Source organism: Bubalus bubalis, chromosome 1, assembly GCF_019923935.1.
Source record: "Bubalus bubalis isolate 160015118507 breed Murrah chromosome 1, NDDB_SH_1, whole genome shotgun sequence".
NCBI lineage: Eukaryota > Metazoa > Chordata > Mammalia > Artiodactyla > Bovidae > Bubalus > Bubalus bubalis.
In genome coordinates, this window is record NC_059157.1 from 197,639,507 (window position 1) to 197,665,647 (window position 26,141).

Genomic DNA, 26,141 nt, shown 5'->3' on the forward strand with positions numbered 1-26,141 from the left:
TCTTAAAAAATAAAATTTACCCTGCTAGTTCAGTAAAAGATAGTAAACATATAAACTCTTGTATCTTACCAATACATTTCCCGAAGGTGCAGAATGTAGGGATTTATTTTCCTGTGGCAATTTACAAATGAATGCAGGAGACTCATCTTCTACCTCCTCCAAAACAACAATACACACTCGACTCATTCGTTCTTTTAAAAAGCTGAATTCTAAGCTATGTGATAAAAGTCACAGATGGAAGAGCACAAGTAGCTTTTCCTCCTCTTCTGTACAGCACTTAGAATCATCCTTGAAATAGCACAGCTGGTGTTTTTAAAGTTAATAAGTACTATCAGAAAAACTAAAGCTTAAAATTATAACTACATAACTTCCTAAAAAAAAAAAAAAACAAACAACCCCAAATTCTATTATTTTGTCGGGTTACTGTAAAACTTAAAAGAAATTTCACATCAACATGTCAAGAACTAAAACTGAATCCGGAACAAGCTCATTTAAGACTATTTTTCCGCTACCAAAATAGTCATATTACTACTCTGTTTTACAGAAATTCACTTGCATAAAAAGATCACTGTCTGGGTGATAGCACCACACACAACAGAATAAGATGAGGAGCAAGTGCTGAGACAGACGATCACAGCTATACCCACTCCTGCCTGCAAGGTCATAGTTACCAGCAGCTGGCTTGCTTATCATTGAAAATAAAATATAAAATCTCACTATTCGGTTTCCACTTCTAATTTGTCTCCACTTCTTCAGCTTCGCTGGTTTAATATAGATACTCTCCAGAAAAAAAAAAAAAAAATACAGCTAGAGCTCTCAAAATGTTGCTCAGAGGTTGACAATTCTTTCTGTGTTTGAAAAAGAAAAAAAAAACAACACTCTGCATTAATAGCAAAGCTGCAGTACATTTACATGCAATGAGTCAGACCACAAGAGACAATAGGACTCTTGGTACTAGAATACGGCTTGATTAATCCAGATATTCCATATAAGAGAAGAAACAGTTAGCTTTATTCCCATCGACAGCACAGGAAAAGCAGAGTGTTCATTCTTCCTCCATCAGGCAGTGGTCTGTGGCTGCTCCAGCAAAAGGGCACAGGCACCAAGCAGAAACGGTGTTAGCGGAGAATCCTAATGGAACAGGCAGGCTGCGAAGGAATTAGAAGGCATTTGAGCTCAAATTACGGCTTCAGGCTTTTCATTTTTAAAAAAGAGAGGGAGAAAACTCCAGTAGTTTATCATTCCAGTGTTTTCTTTGATCTCCACATGAATGCAGCTTCCATCAAAGAGTCTTCATTCAGAGGAAAAAACAGCAGACTGTGCATCTTCTCTGAGCCAACTACTTTATTCAATCATCTGCCTCTGTGCCAATATAGTTTCCTTCCACTGTGAAAATCGCTACAGTTTTCCTTTTCAGTCGATTTCAGATGCCTTCCTGTTCCTCATATGATCTTGCAAACCGCCACTGACACCTCCAAATGAGTAGTAGGTCCTTAAAAAATAGAGAACCTCAGGATCGGCCCCATAGAAGCATTCCAACTGAGCAACAGTCTGAAGAGCAAGGACTGCAGAACTGCAGGGTGAAATGCCTAGTAATGCTCACATGTTTCACTTACCAGAGAGCTGAGCTACTGCTCCGGATGTGACTTCCTCCAGCAGGAGAAAAAAACAGTGCGTTTGGGCAGCCTTCACAATTAGAAGGTTCATGCCAGTTCTGTGACTAATCCAGATCAAACTAAAAAATTCTATAACCGAAAAATGAGTGCGCTTTTAACATTTTCCACTAAAAGCCACAAGGAAATCTGGTGTACTGCCTCTGCTGACTAACACTGGTTTTAGCAAGTAAACAATTCCAAACAGTTTAACTGCTTTCGTATGTTACAATACAGCAAATGTTTAACCCCATAGTGACAGCTGCAGTGAGAATGTCTGCAGTGAACCCATGAAAGAGAACTAGAGACGGAGGAGCATTTTATGAGAACATAAACACCATAAACCCACGGTTTTCTTCCTATTTCCTCAAGACCATTTTTAGATGTATGTTATTTTCAAGAATGTAAACAAGTTTAAACAAAAGAAATTTAAGATTTATTAACAATTTCTGAGTTGTTAAATTTAGTCAACCAAATCATGTTTTGAAAGAGAAAAATGATAATCCCATATTGGAGAAATTCTAATTGTAAAATTCTACTAATCACTTGGATTTCACAAAAGAAATAATACTGTCTTCCCATCTGGATGTGGAACAAAGCCTTAAAATCTGTTGAGTAGCTACATAAATCTATTGTTTCAAGTCCTTGGTAGTGAATTATCTATATGCCAAAAAGGTAAAGGGTTAACACAAAGCAAAGAATCTTCTCCCTCCCTATAAAAGTAATTATCCTGGAGCTACAAATAAGTGTTAAAAACAACCAATTTATAGTTGGCTTTCTCCGTTTCCTCCCCATTTCTTGGTTTACTAATGACGGGGTTATTTTCCCACAGAAAAATGACAAGAAAATACTATGATTCCGCCTCAATCTTTGCTTTCATCTGTCAACCAGCATTTTTATTAATAAACATAATAGCTATTCCTGAACATTTGTGATGTGCTAGATGTTACATTCTCATTTAATATTCACAGTGACCTTGCTACATTCCCATATGTAGAGAGAAAAAACAGACTTAGAAATTACTATATCCATAGTTGGCAAATTAGTAAAGCTGTACCTAATTGTAAACACATGCTCTTTCTAACCTACTCTGCTTCCACTGACTGTACGCATACACTCTCGTCAAAGAGTTCTGTAATCTATAATACCAGACTGTAAAAGTGATCTTAGAAGACAAATCATCTAAATGATTGTGAAAAGTTTAGGTAACAAAGTAACATACTATTTACTGCAATAATATTCCCAAACAAGTTATTTTTAAATAGGTACTTCAGGGCTAATGTTACCTCACACACTTAAGTCAGTTGATTTATCAGCACACTAAAAAAAAAAAAAAAAAGGAAAAAAAATCCAGCATAATATAAACAAGAAAGCCAGAATTTAACAACAAAACGCATTATCAATTTATGAAAAAACCTATAACCCTAACATAACTGTACTAAAATACTAAAGTGTGCTAAAAATTCAGTTATTTTTAAAAATACAAACGGTTTTAAGTCAAAATAAAGACATGCGAGTATTCTGTGCATGAAGCCAGTACAGTAACAATATACTGTCACTGTCGGGGGCCTCGCCCCCAGACAAAATCTCTGTTTATATAGCTTGTTCTAAAGTCTCCAGTACATAACTTCACCTGCTTAGACCTAGGCAGGTACATCCTGTTTTCTTGCTCTAGGTCAAATTCTATACTTTGGTTTTTCCCAAACAGAAAGCAAGCTCCTTGAAGGTAGGGGCTATGTTACATACATATTGTTTCCTCCAATATCTCCATCTGTAAATAATTTCACTGAAATAAATTCTATTATGTCACAAGACTCAGGAATAGAGTGGAAAAAATATAAAAGACAGTGGGGGCAGGATTCATGTATTTTAACCAGTAAACATGGGGGTATTAAAGTGCAGCACAATGAATTCCGTGCCTCTAGGGGGAGAGCAACTTAAACGTGTAAAATGACAGTATATAAAACAATGATACTGATGACGGTTCAAACTACGGGCTCGGCAGTCATCCTGCCTGGAGTTCAGATCCCAAGACAAAGCTGTGTCTTTGAGCAAGCTGCTTTAGTCCTTGAGTCTAAGACTTAGACTTCTGAGAATAATAATCTCCAGAGATGTTCACCTTGGAGACACACTGTAACAGAACACTGATTGAGAAGACAGGCTCTGTAACCAAACTAATCTAATCCGGCTTCCTACTAGGAAACATAACTGTGTGACCTTGAGCAAGTTACTTAACATTTCCGTGAATCATTTCAGTATCTATTAAAGAGCTGACAGAATCTACTTTGTGGTGTTATTAAGAGTAAAGTTTAAAATAAAGATAATAGTATTATTACAGATACTTAGGATAGTTAAAAGATATTCCTTGTGAAACCCTGGATACTGACAACCTGCCCCTACTGGGGAGGTGATTCCGTTTGGGGGTCTGGAGATTCCATCCTGTTACTAAGTCCCCACCCTTTTCAGGCCTCTAGAGAACCTGCTAGAAACTTTACACTCCTGTAACCAGACTAGTGCTTACCAAGTGTTACTGGGGAAGAGAGCAATAAACTTAGGCAAGAGGTGTTTGTATTCCTCCGCATTCATTGTATTTCACAGCCTAGGGAAAGAGCAAGAATAAAAAGTATTGGCCCATAATACATTAAGTTATAAAAAAAATACTGAAACATTGTATGTTAACAGTGTCATACAGCACTGTTTTACATTTCCTACTGAATATGACAGGCCCCCTAATTTCAAGGCATTCACATCTTAAAGGACATGGGTAAGTGAGTACTGAAAACACTGCTGTGGCTTAGTCGCTAAGCCCTGTCCCAACATTTAGCGACCCTGTGGACTGTAGCCCAACTAGGCTCCTCTGTCCATCCTGGACAAGAACACTGGAGAGAGTTGTCCTTTCCTCTTCCAGGGCATCTTCCTGACCCAGGGATGGCGCCCAGGTCTGCTGCACTGGCATGAGGAGTCTATCGCTGAGCCATCAAGGGAAGCCACTGAAGAAATCAGGAATGGAGAAAATGGCTAGGAGGAAAAATGGACAATAACTGCAGATTTAATTCAACAATGGGGTTTTTGCCGTTATCAGTTGAACAATGCAAGAAAATGTTTTTTTTGTGTGTGTGTGAGGCATTTAATTTTTAGGCCATATCAGATTAACTTTTTAATAGGCCAACAATTTCAATGACAACTTCATAATCCTTCCATTCTTTAGACTAAAATGTATCCTCTCAAAAGCTTACTCCCTACTTTTCACAGAGAGTCAATTCATGGAAAAGCTGGCTCAAAATTCTCATTTTACTGATAAAAAGTTTAACATCCTGGAAGATTATTTTTAGGTTCCCCATATTGTTACAACAGAATTTCTTTTCTTGATACAAATGAGTTTTCCTTTCTAAACAGTCAACCCAAAGCTCATCTTATCTCTTAAAAATCCATAAACTCCAGATTGATTATTACAGAATAAAATATTTTATCGAGGGTATGCCAAATGATTACTCTGCACCAAATTAGTCTGAGTATTAAAAAATAAAAGCTTGTGGTAAAAAATGGTGGGTGCAAATTATGTTTCAGAAACAGTTCTCACAGTTCAAGAATCCTGAACAATCCTCTTGAGCTATATGCCTCCCCAGTCCATATACTTTGGAAAAAGTCTGTGAACAGATTTAAAAGCAAGCAGGGTACGAGGAAGCAGGGTGGGGGGCGGGGGTGAGGTGCAAAGAATAAAGAAACAGTTGCTCTCTAGGCTACTGGTCAGATTTCCATGTGATTAGCACAGCCACTGCAAAACTGGCACTATATATTTTTTAAATGATGAATTCAAAATCCTTGAAAGAGATCAGATTTAATTCTCCATCTGTAATGTATTTCTCAGCTAGGAAAAGGTCAGTTTTCATTCCAATCCCAAAGAAACGAAATGCCAAAGAATGCTCAAACTACCGCACAATTGCACTCATCTCACACACTAGTAAAGTAATGCTCAAAATTCTCCAAGCCAGGCTTCAGCAAAACATGAACCGGGAACTTCCAGATGTTCAAGCTGGTTTTAGAAAAGGCAGAGGAACCAGAGATCAAATTGCCAACATCCGCTGGATCATCGAAAAAGCTAGAGAGTTCCACAAGAACATCTATTTCTGCTTTCTTGACTATGCCAAAGCCTTTGTGTGGATCACAATAAACTGTGGAAAATTCTGAAAGAGATGGGACCTGCCTCTTGAGAAACCTATATGCAGGTCAGGAAGCAAGTTAGAACTGGACATGGAACAACAGACTGGTTCCAAATAGGAAAAGGAGTACGTCAAGGCTGTATATTGTCACCCTGCTTATTTAACTTATATGCAGAGTACATCATGAGAAACGCTGGGCTGGATGAAGCACAAGCTGGAATCAAGATTGCTGGGAGAAATATCAATAACCTCAGATATGCAGATGACACCACCCTTATGGCAGAAAGTGAAGAAGGACTAAAAAGCCTCTTGATGAAAGTGAAAGAGGAGAGTGAAAAGCTGGCTTAAAGCTCAACATTCAGAAAACTAAGATCATGGCATCCAGTCCCATCACTTCATGGCAAATAGATGGGGAAACAGTGGGGAAACTATGAAATAAAAAGACACTTGCTCCTTGGAAGGAAAGTTATGACCAACCGAGACAGCATATTAAAAAGCAGAGACATTGTCAACAAAGGTCCGTCTAGTCAAGGCTATGGTTTTTCCAGTGGTCATGTGTGGATGTGAGAGTTGGACTGTGAAGAAAGCTGAGTGTCGAAGAATTGATGCTTTGGAACTGTGGTGCTGGAGAAGACTCTTGAGAGTCCCTTGAACTGCAAGGAGATCCAACCAGTCCATCCTAAAGGAGATCAGTCTTGGGTGTCCAATGGAAGGACTGATGTTGAAGCTGAAACTCCAATATTTTGGCCATCTGATGCAAAGAGCTGACTCATTTGAAAAGATCCTGATGCTGGGAGGGATTGGGGGCAGGAGGAGAAGGGGACAACAGAGGATGAGATGGCTGGATGGCATCATCGACTTGATAGACATGAGTTTGGGTGAACTCCGGGAGTTGGTGATGGACAGGGACGCCCAGCATGTTGCAGTTCATGGGATCGCAAAGAGTTGGACACGACTGAGCTAGTGAACTGAACTGAACCAATTTTCTAAATGTTTACCCAACCATACTTCTAAAATAGCCAATGTTATCTGAAGACCTCAAGTGGTTTCAACCTACCAGTACTGTATAATGATAAATAATGAACTATTAACCCTTTCATCTTTAATATTACTATATACTTCACAGTGCTAACAGATTCAGTTCCGTTGCTCAGTCGTGTCCAACTCTTTGCAACCCCATGGACTGTAGCCCACCAGACTTCCCTGTCCATCACCAACTCCTGGAGCTTTGCTCAAGCTCATGTCCATCAAGTTGGTGATGCCATCCAACCATCTTACCTTCTCTCTGTTTCCTTCTCCTACATTCAATCCTTCCCACAATCCAGGTCTTTTCCAAGGCGTTCTTTGCAAAGAACGCCTTTTCACCCGTTTTTGCCATTTTTCATTCAACTAAAACATACAAGTTTTCAGTTAAGTATACTCACACGACAAAGACAATACCTCCCAGTTTCCCTTTAGCGAGGAGCCACAAGACAAACTTCTAACAAGTATTTTGAGTAGAGGTGTCATGTGGCTTCCAGAAAACTTTCTAGAAGAACAAATGACATATCCATCCTGCTTCCTGGAACATGAAAGATTGGCCACCATCTTAAACCAAATAAGGACCAGAGTCTAGCATAGTGGAAAAGCAAGCTGAATGGGATCTGGGTTCCTGAGGACTCCGTGGGACAGAACTGCCATAAAAGTCCTGGACTGCCTACTTTCTGAAAAGTGGAAGTGTTAGTTGCTCAGTCATATCCCACTCTTAGCAACCCCATGGACTGTAGTCCACCAGGCTCCTCTTTCCATGGAATTCTCCAGGCAAGAATACTGGAGTGGATGTCTAATTCTTTTCCAGGGAATCTTCCTGATCTGGGATCAAACCTGGGTGCTCTGCAGACAGATTCTTTACTGTCTGAGCCACCAGGGAAGTCCACTTACTTCCTGACTTTTATGTTAGAGAGAAATAGTTCTGCCTTGTTTTAAGTCACTGTGATTCTCAGTCTCTTTTCACATGGAGCTGAACCTAACTCCAAATGAGACTCTTATTCTTTCTTTAATCACCAGTCATACTTGTCCAGCCCTGCTCTTCTACCATTCATACTCCAGTACACGTTATAGCCACTTATATTTTCAATAAATGAAATGCACTATAAACATAAGCCATAGCAAATTTAAGAGAAACAATCACTTATATACAATAACTTATAAACACAAGCCACAAAAAATTTAACAGAAACAATAAGTGACCAGAAAACAGCTTGAAGAACAACCCACTATATTACGCTGTATAAGCAAAGGAGAATCAACAGAGGGAAAATGAAACAAATGCTTATCACACATATTCTTGCTGAATCCTCCACCACCATCCGTGGGTACTATTTTACAATTTATATACTGAATATACAATTGTATATACAATTTATATATTGTAAATGGGGGCTCAATAACATCCAGTCAGTCAGAGACTCACCCATTCATCTGTATTTATTCCTCATCTACTATGTGTTGGGCTTTCTGCTAGGTCAAGAAAACAAAATTATGAATAAAAAGTCAATCTGTGTTCTAATGAAGCTTACCCACAAATAAATATTACAAAACTAGAAACTGTGACCAACTGTAGAAGGAAAGCAATTCTGGAAGGGAAGGATCTAAAGGAAGGCCCATGTGGTTGGAGCAGCAATCATGAGGGACAAGGGCAGACGCAGCTGGAGAAACAGCAAACTCAGCTTACCCAGGGCTTGGTAAACCAAGTTATAAAGTCTGTGTTTTTTAAAAAAGAATTTCATTTATTTGCTCAGGCTTTTCTCCAGTTGCAGTGACGGGGGCTACTCTCTAGTGGTGTGTGGGCTTCTCACTGCAGTGCCTCCTTCTGTTGCAGAGTATGGACTCCAGGGAGCTCGGGCTTCAGGAGCTGCGGCACAAAGGCTCAGCAAGTGTGGCTCCCAGGTTCCAGGGCGCAGGCTTAACAGCTGTGGCACACAGGCCGAATGGCTCAGAGGCATGTGGGGTCTTTATCAAACTTAGCAGGTGGACTCTTTATCAAACTTTTACAACTAAAGTTTGTGGTTTTGATTAAGTGACTGAAAAGTTATTAAAACTTTTACAGCAAGGTTTGCTTTAAAAAGATCATCATGGTTTGCTTTAAAAACATTAAGTGGCTTCAGTGTAGAGAGGACTGGAGTAGAAGAAAGGAAGCCAAAACCCAGTTAGGAGACCCCTGCAGTGATCCAGAAGATGAGTGATCTGATCGAGGGTGCTGGGCATGTAAATGGAGAGACATACATTTTAGAAGTGGGACTTACTGGCCATGCTAACAAACTGGATGCAGGAGGGAGGAATCAGGTGGTTTCTCACTTGGGAGACTAGAGCTTGCTAGAGGTCAAGCAGTTTGGGTCTTCTTCAGTTTCTGAATTTACAAAATGGGGACTATGATTTGTTTTATCTTATCTATAGTTCCTTCAAGCTCTCAGTTGGTTTCAAATATTAATCCAAAGTCTCTTAGTATATACTTTCATGATTTGAAAATGAAGTGTTAACAATCCCAAAGCAGCCTAATTCTGCTGCTGCTCCTGCTAAGTCGCTTCAGTCGTGTCCGACTCTGTGCGACCCCAGAGATGGTAGCCTACCAGGCTCTTCTGTCCCTGGGATTCTCCAGGCAAGAACACTGGAGTGAGTTGCCATTTCCTTCTCCAAAGCATGAGAGTGAAAAGTAAAAGTGAAGTCACTCAGCCTAATTCTAGGTGGGTATAAAAACATTCCTAAACAAGGCTAAGATTTGGTTCAATCCTTCTCAAAGTCCAGTACATTGAAATAATCTAAAACCGTTTGGCAAGAATACTTTATTCCTAAAGCATTCACCGAAATAACAATACCAAATAATTCAACAAATACCTAAATATTAATATTTCCACCCCACTCTGTATACCACACCAAAGGATCACAAAATGTCATATATCATCATCACCTTCAAAGACCTCAAACAACCTAGTGATTTTTTGGATATGACACCCAAAACACAGACAACAAAAGCAAATATAAACAAATGGGACTGCACCAAACTAAGACGCTTCGAGACAGCAAAGGAAACCACCAACAAATTGAAAAGACAACCTATGTAATGAGAGGAAATATTTGCAGTCCATGTATCTGTTAAGGGGTTAACATGCAAGATATACAAGGAACTCATGCAACTCAACAGCAAAACAAACAAACAAACAAAACCCCACAAAAAAACAAAAACCAAATAACCTGATTTTTAAAATGGGCAAAAGACCCATGTAGGTAGTTTTTCTCCTTCTTTTTTTAAAGTATATATTTTTCTAAAGAAAACATATAAATGACCAATGGGTACATGATGTTCTCATGTACATGACATAAGGTGTTCAACATCATTAATAACTAGGGTTATTCAAAGCAAAACCAAAATGAGATTTCATTTCACACCTGTTAGGACAGCTAGTACCATAAAGATGAGACAAGTGTTGGTGAGAACACGGGGAAAAGGAAACCCTTTGTACACTGTTGGTGGGAATGTAGACTGGAACAGCTAGTATGAAAACCAGAGGGAGGTTCCTGAAAAAATTAAATATAAAACTACCACAAGATCCCATGATCTCACTTCTAGGTACACATTCAAGGGAAATTAAGCCAGTATCTCAAAGAGTTATCTCTACCAATGCAGATACAATGCAGAGAGCATCATACTCCTGTGCTCACTGCACCATTATTCACAAAGCCAAGAAATGTAAACAGCCTAAGTGTCTACTGACAGATGAACGGATCAATAAAATGTAGTATATGTGCATGCAATGGAATAGTATTCAGCTATAAAAATGAAGGAAACTGTGCCATTTCCAACAACATGGATGAATCGGAAGGATATTATGATGAGTGAAATAAGCCAGACACAGAAAAATACTGTGATTCCATTTATACGTGAAATCTTAAAAAGCTGAACTCATAGAAGCAGAGGGTAGAATGGAGGAAATGAGGATGGTAGTCTAAGGGTACAAACCTTCAGTTATAAGGTGAATAAATTCTGGGGACCTAACATACAGCTTACTCCTTGGAAGGAAAGTTATGACCAACCTAGATAGCATATCGAAAAGCAGAGACATTACTTTGCTAACAAAGGTCCGTCTAGTCAAGGCTATGGTTTTTCCTGTGGTCATGTATGGATGTGAGAGTTGGACTGTGAAGAAAGCTGAGCGCTGAAGAATTGATGCTTTTGAACTGTGGTGTTGGAGAAGACTCTTGAGAGTCCCTTGGACTGCAAGGAGATCCAACCAGTCCATTCTGAAGGAGATCAGCCCTGGGATTTCTTTGGAAGGAATGATGCTAAAGCTGAAACTCCAGTACTTTGGCCACCTCATGAGAAGACCTGACTCATTGGAAAAGACTCTGATGCTGGGAGGGATTGGGGGCAGAAGAAGAAGGGGACGGCAGTGGATGAGATGGCTGGATGGCATCACCGACTCAATGGACGTGAGTCTGAGTGAACTCTGGGAGTTGGTGATGGACAGGGAGGCCTGGAGTGCTGCGATTCATGGGGTCGCAAAGAGTCGGACACGACTGAGCGACTAAACTGAACTGAACATACAGCACGGTGATGATAATTAACTACTGTATGAAAGCTTTGGATTTGCTGAGAGTAGATCTTGTGTTATCACAAAAGCAAAAAAACAGATAACTATATGAAATGAGAGACTTGCTAGTTAACATGTTCAGCTTGATTGTAGTAACCATTTCATAATATATATTTTATTGTCATGTCATAAACCTTAAACAAACACAGTCTTTACTTGTCAATTATACCTAAATAAAGTTGGAGGAAAAAAGACCTCCTGCAGCCTAAATGAGGTACTACATCATACATGAAAAAAATTAACATGTACAAGGTAAGAACGCAAGATAGTAAAAAGCAATATATATAGAAGACTTAAGTAAGAGGTATAGACTATACCTGTCACTAATGCAGTCACTGGTAAGGAGGATAGTATATGAACTTATGAACTGTAATTGGTATGTAAAGATATATTCTAACTGCCCACTTTCTTTAAAAACTGCTGTCCTTTATAAAGCTATCTATTAGATTGGCGCAAAAGTGACTGGTTTTGCACTGCTGAACTTTGCCATTTGATACCAGAATACATTCTTAAATAAATAAATGTGGTTATGTTATATGTCATTTTAATGCACATTTCTCACTTTATCTTTTTTTGCTCATGACTTATTACTTGCTATTTATTTTATATTTATTTTAGACTAGGGAAATGATGTTACACAAAAAGTAAATTTGAGCAATTTTCTTACTGGAATTCAAAATGGGTTGTAAAGCAGCGGAGACAACTCACAACAATGCATCTGGCCCAGGAACTGCTAACGGATGTATGGTGCGGCAGTGGTTCAAGAAGCTTTGCAAAGGAGACGAGAGCCTTGAAGATGAGGAGTGCAGGGGCAGGCCATCAGAAGCTGACAACAACCAACTGAGAGGATCATCAAAGCTGATCCTCTTGTAACTACAGGAGAAGCTGCTGAAGAGCCTCAACGCTGATCATTCTATGGTCGTTCGGCATTTGAAGCAAACTGGAAAGGTGAAAAAGCTCAGAGTGAATGCCTCACGTGCTGTGTGCTAAGTCACTTCAGTTGTGTCCGACTCTTTGAAATCCAAAGGACACTAGCCCACCAGACTCTTCATGGGATTCGTGCCTCGGGCAAAAAAATCGTTTTGAAATATCATCTCCTCTTATTCTACACAACAGTGAACCATTTCTTGATCGGATTGTGATATGTGACCAGAAGTAGATTTTATATGACAACCGGTCATGACCAGCTCAGTACAAAGACAAATTTGCCCCAAAAAGAGGTCACGGTCACTGTTTGGTGGTCTGCTGCCTGTCTGATCCACTACAGCTTTCTGAATCCCAGCAAAACCATGACATCTGAAAAGCATGCTCAGCAAATTAATGAGATGCATCAAAAACTGCAACAGCTGCAGCCTGCACTGGTCAACAGAAACAGCTCAATTCTTCACAACAATGGCTGGATGGATGCATGTCGCATACCAACACTTCAGAAGTTGAATGAATTGGGCTACGAAGTTTGTCTCATCTGCCATATTCACCTGACTTCTCACCAACTACCACTTCTTCCGGCATCTCAACAACTTTTTGCAGGGAAAATGCTTCCACAGCCAGCAGGAAACATATAATTCTTTCCAAGAGTTCGTTGAATCATGAGGCACCGATTTTTATGCTAAAGGAAAAAAAAATCATTGACAAAAATGTGTTGATTGTAGTGGTTCTTATTTTGATTAATAAAGATGGATTTGAGCCTAGGTATGTTCCAGAAAAACATCTATTTCTGCTTTATTGACTATGCCAAAGCCTTTGACTGTGTGGATCACAATAAACTGTGGAAAATTCTCAAAGAGATGGGAATACCAGACCACCTGATCTGCCTCTTGAGAAATTTGTATGCAGGTCAGGAAGCAACAGTTAGAACTGGACATGGAACAACAGACTGGTTCCAAATAGGAAAAGGAGTATGTCAAGGCTGTATATTGTCACCCTGCTTATTTAACTTCTATGCAGAGTACATCATGAGAAACGCTGGACTGGAAGAAGCACAAGCTGGAATCAAGATTGCCGGGAGAAATATCAATCACCTCAGATACGCAGATGACACCACCCTTATGGCAGAAAGTGAAGAGGAACTAAAAAGCCTCTTGATGAAAGTGAAAGTGGAGAGTGAAAAAGTTGGCTTAAAGCTCAACATTCAGAAAACTAAGATCATGGCATCCAGTCTCATCACTTCATGGCAAATAGATGGGGAAACAGTGTCAGACTTTCCTTTTTTGGGCTCCAAAATCACTGCAGATGGTGACTGCAGCCATGAAATTAAAAGACACTTACTGCTTGGAAGGAAAGTTATGACCAACCTAGATAGCATATTCAAAAGCAGAAACATTACTTTGCTAACAAAGGTTCATCTAGTCAAGGCTATGGTTTTTCCTGTGGTCATGTATGGATGTGAGAGTTGGACTGTGAAGAAGGCTGAGTGCTGAAGAATTGATGCTTTTGAACTGTGGTGTTGGAGCAGACTCTTGAGAGTCCTTTGGACTGCAAGGAGATGCAACCAGTCCATTCTGAAGGAGATCAGCCCTGGGATTTCTTTGGAAGGAATGATGCTAAAGCTGAAACTCCAGTACTTTGGCCACCTCATGAGAAGACCTGACTCATTGGAAAAGACTCTGATGCTGGGAGGGATTGGGGGCAGGGGGAGAAGGGGACGACAGAGGATGAGATGGCTGGATGGCATCACTGACTCGATGGACGTGAGTCTGGGTGAACTCCGGGAGTTGGTGATGGACAGGGAGGCCTGGCGTGCTGCAATTCATGGGGTCGCAAAGAGTCGGACAAGACTGAGTGACTGAACTGAACTGAACTGATGATCATTTAAATTCACAGTCTGAAACGGCAATTACTTTTTTACCAACCTAAATAAATTTCAGTGTTGATAATTTTTCCTCCTTTAATTTACCAGAAAGGTGCCTTCTCAAAGAAACCAACAGTCTTCTAGCTAGAACATTTAATATCAAAACCCATTCTTCATCATATTTCAGAGAAAAACATGTTGAAACACTAAAACTATTTCAGGCTAAAACTATTTATAATGCAACAACAGCAGTCAGCTACGCAACATGTAGGTAAGTACCATCTACTAGAAATATAAAGTGAGCCACATACGTAAATTAAAAATTTCAAGCAAACACATCCTAAAATGGTGAGGCATGTAAAATTAATTATAATACTGTGTTATTGAATATCCAAAATACTGCATTAACTTGTAGTCAATATAGTCATCAGATACTTTACTATTAAAACTGTCTTTAAAATTTCCTGTAGAGTTTAGAGTTAAAGCCTACCTCAATGAAAACAGCAAATTGTCATTGGAAATAACTACTCTCTATTCAGATCACGTAAGTTTACAATACATGTGCTCAAGTTGTTCCAAGCATACTTAAAAGTTTTCCAATAACTAAGACAATTAAACACAAATAAGAATTTAGTTCCTCAGTTACAGTAGCCAGCCATTTGGCTGGTGACAATCAGGTTGTACAACACTGACTTAAATCTATAAGAACCAACTTCAATATGCTATCTACATGACTGTCTAAAGACAAAGATCATAGTTTAGATTTTTATGGCAGCTCAGAGTCACTGATGCTAATATGCACTGTTCTACAGTAAAATAAACACCTCAGGAGATAACTGCCTTAGCTGATATTTCCTAAATATTTCTGTCTTAATTTGAATAGCTCACCAGTTCTTTCTTTTTTCTTTGTCTCTTATCTCAAAACATAAAAACATCTAATTTTATCATGGTACAAATCTTGGCTTGAAGACAATAACATACTTTCTTATGAAACAAACTACATGAACTTTATAGGTGCCGTTTTCTATATTCAGAGGCCTCTTCACATATATTAGTATTCCACATAGAGTTCATAAGCATAACTTAACAAAAACTGGCTAGTCATCGGTCAGCACAGTATTTCTTTGGGTACCTTCATTCTGGCAAAACGCTGTCCACTGGAGAAGAGAATGGCAAATCACTTCAATATTTTTGTCTTGAGAATCCCACGAAGAGTATGAAAACACAAAAGGATATGACACTGAAACATGAACTCCCCAGGTTGGTAGGTGCCCAATATGCTACTGCAGAGAGCGGCGAAAGCGCTCAGAAAGAATGAGGAGGTTGAACCAAAGTGAAAACAACGCCCAACTGTGGATGTGACTGGTGATGGAACTAAAGTTCGAAAGAAAAATATTGCATAGGAACCAGGAATGTTAGGTCCATGAAAGTTAGGCCCATGGAACGTTAGGTAAATTGGAAGTGGTCAAATAGGAGATGGCCAGAGTGAACATTGACATTTTAGGAATCAGTGAACTAACATGGATCAGAATGGGCAAATTTCATTCAGATGACCATTACATCTACTACTGTGGGCAAGAATCCCTTAGAAGAAATAGAGCAGCCCTCATATGCAACAAAGGAGTTTGAAATGCAGTACTTGGGTTCAATTTCAAAAACAGCAGAATGGTCTCTGTTCATTTCCAAGGCAAACCATTCAACATCACAGTAATCCAAGTCTATGCCCCAATCACTAATGCTGAAGAAGCTGAGCAGTTCTATGAAGACCTACAAGATCTTCTAGAACTAACACTCAAAAAAAAGTCCTTTTCATCATAGGGGACTGGAATGCAAAAGTAGAAAGTCAAGAGATACCTGGAATAACAGGCAAGTTTGGCCTTGGAGTACAAAATGAAGCAGATAAAAGGCTAACAGAATATTGCCAAGAGAACGCACTGGTCATAGTAAACACAAGAGACGACTCTACACATGGACATCACCAGATGGTCAATACCAAAACCAGATGATTACATTCTTTGCAACTGAAAATGGAGAAGCTCTACAGAGTCAGCAAAAACATGACCAAGAGCTGACTGTGGCTTATCATGAACTTCTTATTGCCAAATTTAGACTTAAATTGAAAAAAGTAGGGAAAAACACTAGACCATTCAGGTATGACCTAAATCAAATCCCTTATGATTATTCAGTGGAAGTGCCAAATAGATTCAAGGGATTAGATCTGATAAACAGAGTGCCTGAATAACTATGTGCGGAGCTTTGTGACATTGTACAGGAGGCAGGGATCAAGACCATCCCCACGGGAAAAAAAGGCAAAATAGTTGTCTGAGGAGGCCTTACAAATAGCTGAGAAAAGAAAAGAAGCAAAAGGCAAAGGAGAAAAGGAAAGATACATCCATCTGAATGCAGGGTCCAAAGAAGAGCAAGGAGAAATAAGAAAGGCTTCTTCAGTGTTCAATGCAAAGAAATAGAGGGAAATAATAGAATGGGAAAGACTAGAGATCTCATCAAGAAAATTAGAGCTACCAAGGGAGTATTTCATGCAAAGATGGGCACAACAAAGGAAACAAATGGTATGGACCTAACAGAAGCAGAAGATATTAAGAAGAGGTGGCAAGAATACACAGAAGAACTATACAACAAAGATCTTCACGACCAAGATAATCACGATGGCATGATCACTCATCTAGAGCCAGACATCCTGTAATGCAAAATCAAGTGGGCTTTAGGAAGCATCATTACGAACAAAGCTAGTGGAGGTGATGGAATTCCAGTTGAGCTATTTCAAATCCTAAAAGATGATGCTGTGAAAGTGCTGCATTTGATATACCAGCAAATTTGGAAAACTCAACAGTGGCCACAGGACTGGAAAAGGTGAGTTTTCATTCCAATTCCAAAGAATGCTCAAATTATTGCACAACTGCACTCATGTCACACACTAGCAAACTAATGCTCAAAATTCTCCAAGCCAGGCTTCAACAGTACGTGAACCATGAACTTCTAGATGTTCAAACTGGATTTAGAAAAGGCAGAGGAACCAGAGACCAAATTGCTAGCATCTGTTGGATCATCCAAAAAGCAAGAGAATTTCAGAAAAACATCTATTTCTGCTTTATTGACTATGCCAAAGCCTTTGAGTGGATCACCACAACACTGGGAAATTCTTTGAGAGATACCAGACCACCTGACCTGCCTCCTGAGAAATCTGTATGCAGGTCAAGAAGCAACAGTTAGAACTGAACATGGAACAACAGACTGGTTCCAAATCGGGAAAGGAGTCAGTCAAGGCTGTATATTGTCACCCTGTTTATTTTAACTTATATGCAGAGTACATCATGCGAAATGGATGAAGCACACGCTGGAATCAAGATTGCCGGGAGAAATATAAATAGATATGCAGATGACACCACCTTTATGGCAGAAAGCAAAGAAGAACTAAAGAGCTTCTGGATGAAAAGTGAAAGAGAAGAGTGAAAAAGTTTGTTTAAAACTCAACATTCAGAAAACTAAGATCATGGCATCCAGTCCCACACTTCATGGCAAATAGATGGGGAAGTAAAGCAAACAGTGGCAGACTTTATTTTTTTGGGCTCCAAAATCACTGCAGATGGTGACTGCAGCCATGAAATTAAAAGACACTTGCTCCTTGGAAGGAAAGTTATGACCAACCTAGACAGCATATTCAAAGGCAGAGACATTACTTTGCCAACAAAGGTCCGTCTAGTCAAGGCTATGGTTTTTCCAGTAGTCACTTATGGATGTGAGAGTTGGACCATAAAAACGCTGAGTGCCGAAGAACTGATGCTGTTGAACTGTGATGTTGGAGAAGACTCTTGAGAGTCCCATGGACTGCAAGGAGATCAAACCAGTCAATCCTGAAGGATGTGAGTCCTGAATATTTATTAGAAGGACTGATGCTAAAGCTGAAACTCCAATACTTTGCCCACCTGATGGGAAGAACTGACTCACTGGAAAAGACCCTGATGCTGGAAAAGATTGAAGGCAGGAGGAGAAGGGGACGACAGAGGATGAGATGGTTGGATGGCATCCCCGACTCAATGGACATGAGTTTGAGTAAACTCCGGGAGTTGGTGATGGACAGGGAAGCCTGGTGTGCTGCAGTCCATGGGGTTGCAAACAGTCGGACATGACTGAGCAACTGAACTGAACTGAAGGGAGAAAGTAGAAATATGACTGTATTTAAGTAGCATTTTTTAAAAATAATAATTTTGGATTATTTCTTTCATAATTTTGATTACCTCAACTAGTAGTTTAAAATTAAGCAGAAGTCTTATCATTCAGACTGGACTGAAGGCCAGACTGAATTAAAATTTTTTACATTATTTGGAAAAATATCCTATTTCATCTCTTATTTGTACAAGATTTGGCTGCAATTTATGTTAACTAGCATATGTCTGGAGAAGGCAATGGCACCCCACTCCAGTACTCTTGCCTGGAAACTCCCATGGATAGAGGAGCCTGGAAGGCTGCAGTCCATGGGGTCGCTGAGGGTTGGACACGACTGAGCGACTTCACTTTCACTTTTCACTTTCATGCATTGGAGAAGGAAATGGCAACCCATTCCAGTGTTCTTGCCTGGAGAATCCCAGGGATGTGGGATCCTGGTGGGCTGCCGTCTATGGGGTCGCGCAGAATCGGACACGAATGAAGTGACTCAGCAGCAGCAACATATGTCTGGCATACCACTTATGTTTACCAGATTCATGATAAACACATCCTCTAAAATATAATTAACATCATTTGCATAATTAATAATCTTTCAGCAACTGTTTCAAAGACAACTCGGTTGTTTTCGGTTGCTTAGTCATGTCTGACTCTTTGTGACCCCGTGGACTACAGCAAGCCTGGCTTCCCTGTCCTTCACCATCTCCCAGAGTTTGCTCAAATTCATGTCCATTAGGTCAGTGATATCATCTCATCCTCTGTCGAGAAGATCGATCAGAAATATGGGGCCTAAAGACAACTGAGGCCCAATATTTCAAAGAAGTAGAGTATAAAATTTTTACATTAAATAGTCTGAATTTCCGCCTTTTCAAGAAAAGACTGAGGAAAAGTTATTTGCAATTCATTTTGGTTTCTGCGATGTGGTGACACTGGGGTGAATGCAGTGTTAAGTTACTGCACTTTACAGTCTGAAGGAAGAAAAATCCCAGTTTAAAAAGAAGTTGCTATGGTTACCCAATGTTTGCCTTTATAAGCAATAATTATGTGAGCCATTCAGGGATTTCCCACTAGTGCGGGAGAATCAGTAGCTGAAGTATACACTAGTCATTTCACACACAAATTGGGGCTGCATACGCCACTTCCATTTCAAAGTAGCTATCATTGGGAAATGCTAAAGATGACTCACATCTTTCTAAACCATAAAAGGGTGGAGACAAAAACACTAAGAGTAACTATTTTAAAATCCAAGTGATGACTCAGATCGTTTTCGACATTTTTCATATTCCTTCGTTTCCTTTAGTAAAAAGTGCTATCTAAAATTGTATAAAGCAGCTTCAATTGTTGAAAGAAGGAAAGGGCGTTTCTCAAGTGTTTCAGTCATGGAGTTTTTTTTTTTTCTTCATAGATTTTCGTGCTCTTGATAAACCTACAAAAAGTCATGCTTATAACTTAGTATTACTTCAGAATTAAGTGTCAATTCCTTTAGATGTAGTCAATTTTTTAACTTCTTAAGTGAGAAGAAGGGGTTCTTGTCAGAATTGATGACTAGCTAGTTCATTCTTGAATAACTAGTAGTTAAATGTACTGTCAGTTATTATATTTCTAGAAGCTTTTTGTCTATCTTGCTCACAGTTAGAACAGTCATTAATGCAAGAATATTTATGAAACTGTGACCCCCATACAGTTGCAATGTTATCTTAAAATTATGCAGCCTATTACATCTTAATGGGCATTCCACAAAGTATCTAGTTTTCTGCACAAGAGACTATTAAATATGCTTATTCTTTAATATTAGGGCTATTCTAAATTAAAACAGCATCTTACGCCAAACTATAGTCTTATCACCACAAACAAAGGGAAGTCAAAGAAGGGGGCTCCAGGGTGACTCACTTGGTTCCTCAATGTTATCACACAGGACACCTCGGCTCCTCCCAGCTTTTATGCCAGACTCAGCATGGACCTTAGAATAATTCCCTTCACAGCCACAAAATAATAATACACTGTTGTCCAGCAGGATGGGGAGTTTTCTTCTCTGTCTCCTTTTTTAGATACAAAGATATTCCCTGATATGGGACCAGACCTGGCTCACTAGTAGGCAGAACAGGACTGCCATGATTAGCTTACACAATTAGGGGTTTCTCCAAGTCATGTGGGGTACAGGTGGGCAAACACACAAAACTGGGGGCCTGTAGGGAAGGAAGTGGGCAACGGTCGGTGAGTAGGCAACTAATAGCATGCTATTTATGATACAAGAAATTAAATTTTGGCATTTTATTTCAAGAGTTTAGTTTTCTTCCCTTTATGAGATACTTTGAGAGTTCTGTAGATTTATTTTTAAAGGGGGAAAATATCAGTTATAAATAATTTATCTTGAGAAAGATTAAAGGTGATCATTTTATGAATGCTATTGAGAAAAGAGAACAGTATACTTTAGAATATAGAGCTGTAAAATTATACTTTACTTATGACCAATTAAAATGAAGGTTTTATATCAAAAATGTTTCCTGTTAAACTTAGTTTTCTCCTCTAGGAAAAGAAAGTCTAACTATTAGACACAGGTCAAACTGCACCAAGAGTAATAAGACCAGAAAACATTCAAAAAGGGCAGCCAGGAAGATCGTAGATCTAAGAACCATGTCCTAAGGGTCAGTGAAGCTGAGGGGTTCCATCTGAAAAGGAGTCACGGAGAATATGACAGCTTTAAACTGTGTGAAGCGCTGTCACTGCCAAGGGATACCAAACTGCACAGGTCTTGAAATAAGAACTAGCATCGATGAATAAACAAGCAGGAAGATAGAATCTGGTTCAATATAAGACTGTACTGTTTTCTTTTAATCTAGCATTTTATCTGAAAATGGAAGAGGCTGGAAGCTCGCATGGGGCAGGGATCAGCATCATACCTCCTTATGATGGTTCTAGGCACTTAATCTGTACTTAATTTGTAACAACATGCCTGCAAAATACACTCCATTTCACAGATGAATTCTGACCTGTTGCTGCTGCTGCTGCTAAGTCGCTTCAGTCGTGTCCGACTCTGTGCGACCGCATGGACTGCAGCCCACCAGGCTCCCCCGTCCCTGGGATTCTCCAGGCAAGAACGCTGGAGTGGGCTGCCATTTCCTTCTCCAATGCATGAAAGTGCAAAGTGAAAGTGCAGTCGCTCAGTCATGTCCGACTCTTAGCGACCCCATGGACTGCAGCCTACCAGGCTCCTCCGTCCATGGGATTTTCCAGGCAAGAGTACTGAGCTAGACAAGTTAAAACTGGAAATCATACAGCTAAGAAGTGGAGAACACTGGATTCTTACCCAGGCCCATCTGTCTCCAAGGCCTGGCTCTTCCCACACATCACACACCTAAGAAAAGTTAAATCAGCAGCTAAGGAAGCAAATGGGATTTCTCTGTTGGTGAGAACTGAGTGTCATCTGACTAAAGTCCCTTTTAAAGCTGAGATGCCAGAAATGACAAGAATTCCTCCCTTCCACTCGCACCAGCACTTCACACCTGCTCTCACATTAGCTCCTCGCAGCACAGACACAGGGTAAGGAAGCTGGGGAAGCTTTCTCTCTTGGCGTTCTACTCAGAGAAGAGGACAACAAAGTTAGATTCCTTCAACGTCCTTCTGGTTTACCCTTAAAATACCTATTTTCCATTTTTTCCCCTCTCATCTTTCATTCCCTTAGTAGTAATTCACTAAATACCTCTTACATGCCAGGTACTGAATCTCAATGACTTTGCAATCTGACAGGAAGAACCTGTAGGCACAAAGGAGGAAAGAGTACATATTTTTTTGAAAATATTTCCATCTCCTTAACAGATTTTCCTTTATCAACTCCAAATCCTTTCTTGTATCAGTTTGGTTTATTCCTCACCGCAGTCTCTATTCATTTTTCTTAGCCTAAAGGAAACGTTGGCTCCTTAAGAAGCTACGACTTTTCGCTTGTTCTTCCCTACTTCAGCAGACTCCATTCTCAACCACTACTCAAGTGATACTGCTCCAAGGTCACCAATGATAATCAGCTGTTAAATCTTCATTTTTCTCAACTTACTATACAACACTGGACACCAATAATATTTATTAAACTCTCTTCTGGCTACTTTTATAAGATTTTCGTCTATTTTTTAAGCCTTTTAAGTACCTTTCATTTGGCTTTTCTTCCACCCTCTAAACTTAAATACTGGCTTTCCTTTCAGCTCATTTTTCTTCCTCTTGGTCTTCCATCTCTTCTTGGACAATCTCATCTATTTCTATGAGTCATCAGTTATGTGATACTTCTAAGACTTTATTTCTAGTCCTAATCTCCAAGTACAACTTCCAAATGCTTGATGGGCCCTTTTACCTTCATTCAGTTCAGTTCAGTCGCTCAGTTGTGTTCAACTCTTTGAGACCCCATGAATCACAGCACACCAGGCATCCCTGTCCATCACCATCTCCTGGAGTTCACTCAAACTCACGTCCATCGAGTTGGTGATACCATCCAGCCATCTTATCCTCTGTCGTCCCCTTCTCCTCCTGCCCCCAATCCCTCCCAGCATCAGAATCTTTTCCAATGAGTCAACTCTTTGCATGACGTGGTCAAAGTATTGGAGTTTCAGCTTTAGCATCAGTCCTTCCAAAGAACACCCAGGGCTGATCTCCTTTGGTTGGATCTCCTTGCAGTCCAAGGGACTCTCAAGAGTCTTCTCCAACACCACAGTTCAAAAGCATCAATTCTTCGGCGCTCAGCTTTCTTCACAGTCCAACTCTCACATGCCGGGAGCCGGCATATCACATATTGAGTGCAGCACTTTCCACAGCATCATCTTTCAGGATCTGGAATAGCTCAACTAGAATTCTATCACTGCTGGGAGCCAGCGTGAGGCACTCCGCCCGTGGCAAAGGTCATGAGGAAGGAGGCTCGGCATATGCAAAGGCGGGATCGAGCCTCAGGAGTCCCCCTGGAAATTCTCGAGCATCTACCCCCAAAACCAGAGTCTGCCTACTTTTTGCTTTGTGCTTTCACCTACACCTCTGACTTAATGGGGGCTGTCCCCCACTACCTTTCTCTGAAAAAGAGTTAGCTTACAGCTCCAGTTAACAATTCCTGGGTGTGACAGTGTTTCAACCTACAAACTCCTTTGGAAGTCCTCTAGCCTGCCTGAATAGGTTTTTCCGGCCACATGTGATTGCTCAGAGCCTCCCAACTGTGAGAGGCATGAGATGTTCTAAACTGTCTAAACACAGATTCCTTTGAGCAGTTAAAAGATTGGTTAGAAATTGTATTGGTGAAGGGATTTTCACTTGTTGGGCCAATGTTTGCTGCTAAGTTTCCATATCCCTTACCTGCTGTGTCCCTGGCAGTGTATTGATTAATAAAATTGGTGTAAGTAGTAGCTTTAATGTTTGTAACCTGGGACCCTTGAGTTAATTCTTTTTCTTGTTATAGCCCACCACACCTTTGCTCTGTAGGAATGCAACTTTATCTAATGCTTTTGGAGGGTGGCTCCTGACCAATCACCTTTAGAGAAAAATAAGCTTTCTGAAGAAAGGGTCTTAAAATGTTAACAGGCCTCCGGGCCAGAAGATGATGCAAATCACCTAAGCTTTTGCATATGATAAGTTTGCAGGAAGAAAGCCTGGCTTGCTGCATGACTCTACCCCTTCCCCCATTATCCTCTATGCATAACTTAAGGTATAAAAACTACTTTGGAAAATAAAGTGCGGGCCTTGTTCACTGAAACTTGGTCTCCCCATGTTGCTCTCTCTCCCAAATTCTGGCTGAGTCTCCATCTGGAGCGCGGAACCCACCATGCTTGCTAATTATGCCTGGGCTTCTAAGATCCGACTGGGGAGGCCTCAGTGTCTCCTCTCCTTCGGGAGAACGGAAGGACGCCTGCGGCCTACGTAAGTGGTGCAGACTTCTTGTCTTGAAGTTTTATTGGTCTCCCGCGTAAACCAAGCTACTCAGCCTCTTTTCTCCACTGAATTTTCCTACTGAGCTATCCTCATTCTATTACTCTTTGTATCCTTAATTAACGTGTAATTAAGCAGTTGTTTCCTGACCCTCGCCTATGCCGTCTCTCCTTCGAAAACCCTGGATCAGCTGGGGCTGGACCCCGGCACTCACATCCACACATGACCACAGGAAAAACCATAGCCTTGACTAGATGGACCTTTGTTGGCAAAGTAATGTCTCTGCTTTTCAATATGCTATCTAGGTTGCTATCTAACTTTCCTTCCAAGGAGTAAGCAAACGTCTTTTAATTTCATGGCTGCAGTCACCATTCTGTATTATTTCATACTTGGCATGCCAAAATTCAACTTACCATCTCTAGCCCACTCCCTCAAAGGGCTCTTTTCTGAAATCCCCAGGTGGGTTAGCGGCACTGACACTGCTGTACACACAGTGGTCCAGAGCACAGAAAGGATTACCCAGAAGACCTCCCTTACTTGATCTCCCACTCTCAGTTGCGAAGTTCCGAGCGTTCTACACAAAATCTTCCTGAACTCTTCACCCACAGGGACCTAGCTCAGACCCACTTCAGTCCTCTCAAAACCCACCTCCTAACTGGTCTCTCAGCGCTTGGCTCTCCATCTCCAGTTCTATCCATCCTCATAGCAGACAAGTTCTTTCACAAGAGTCTCTTGCTTTAGGGAGTGCATCTAGTCCAAAGATAAACACAAGACCCAGGACTGGTCAGAGTACCACCTATTCCTTAGTTTAATTCAAGGATGAACATACAATCAAAGCCAGACAGGAATTTCCTCAAGATTTTAGTTTCCTGCCAAGGATATGAGGGAAAACACCCTTTTTCTTTTGGGATTGTAATGAAACGTACGCTAAGCTGCCTTACAGGAGAGAAGAGGACAGAGCTTTGAAAGGGTAAGGGAGGAGGGAACTCCACACTGTTGCCAAGTCCTGGAACCAGCTCTGTCTGACCATGCCTACTGTCTGGCTAATCAGTTTTCTTTTGCCTTTAGCCACTTTCAGTTGGGATTTCTGCCATTTGTAACCAACAGTCCTGATTAACAATTTTCTATACCACTAGTCACTTCTCTAAATTACAATGTTATTTGCCTGCTTTTATTTAGTGAAATAAAATTTACAAAACACAACACTGAAGATACCCACCACTATTGTAACTTGTTACAATTTCAATATATCACATCATTTCATGTGGCTGCGCCACCATATACCATGTTCCCTCTGCCTAGAATGCTCCCTTTCTACCTAATTAGCCACAAAATATACAATAAGGTTGCATAAAATAAAGCTAGAAAATTAGGCAGGGGCCAAACCAGAAAAGGGCCTTATATGCCACATTGACATATATACATTTTAACTGCAGAAAGGTGGGGGAGACTACTAAAAAATTTTAGGTTCAAAAAATGACATAATCAGATTTGCATGTCAGAAGCCTCACTGTGAATATAGCATGAAGGACGATTTAAAAATGAAGTGATACTAAAGACAAAGAAAACAATAGCAGGCCACTGCAAGAGTCTAAGCCACGGGCCACAAGGAGTGGAAAGAGGAATAAATTAGGACATTCTGGGGAAATAAATTTTGCCAACTGCTGTCAAATAGCATTGCTAAATCTTTCAAAGTCTTTAAACTAGCATTTCTATTTGCAAGAATGTAGACGTTGGGAAGATCTCCTGGAGGCATGGCAACCTACTCCAGTATTCTTGCCTGGAGAATCCCATGGACAGAGGAGCCTGAGGGGCTACAGTCCATGGGGCAGCGCAG

At 40.3% G+C, this 26,141-nt stretch overlaps 1 protein-coding gene across 9 annotated transcripts in view; it reads right to left on the reverse strand.

Moving 5' to 3' along the window:
- Positions 1-26,141, reverse strand: part of ANKRD28 (ankyrin repeat domain 28) — a 215,163-nt gene that overhangs the window by 123,396 nt on the left and 65,626 nt on the right. For 2 of the 9 annotated variants that reach the window (XM_045166825.1, XM_045166822.1), the window contains exon 1: positions 70-1,600. The exons of 1 other annotated variant lie outside the window; for it this stretch is intronic. In XM_045166825.1, the coding sequence (XP_045022760.1) occupies positions 70-186 (117 nt within the window). In that variant the 5' untranslated portion in view covers positions 187-1,600. 6 more of the 9 variants (XM_044948607.2, XM_006048732.4, XM_044948609.2 and 3 more) reach the window with 6 other exon arrangements.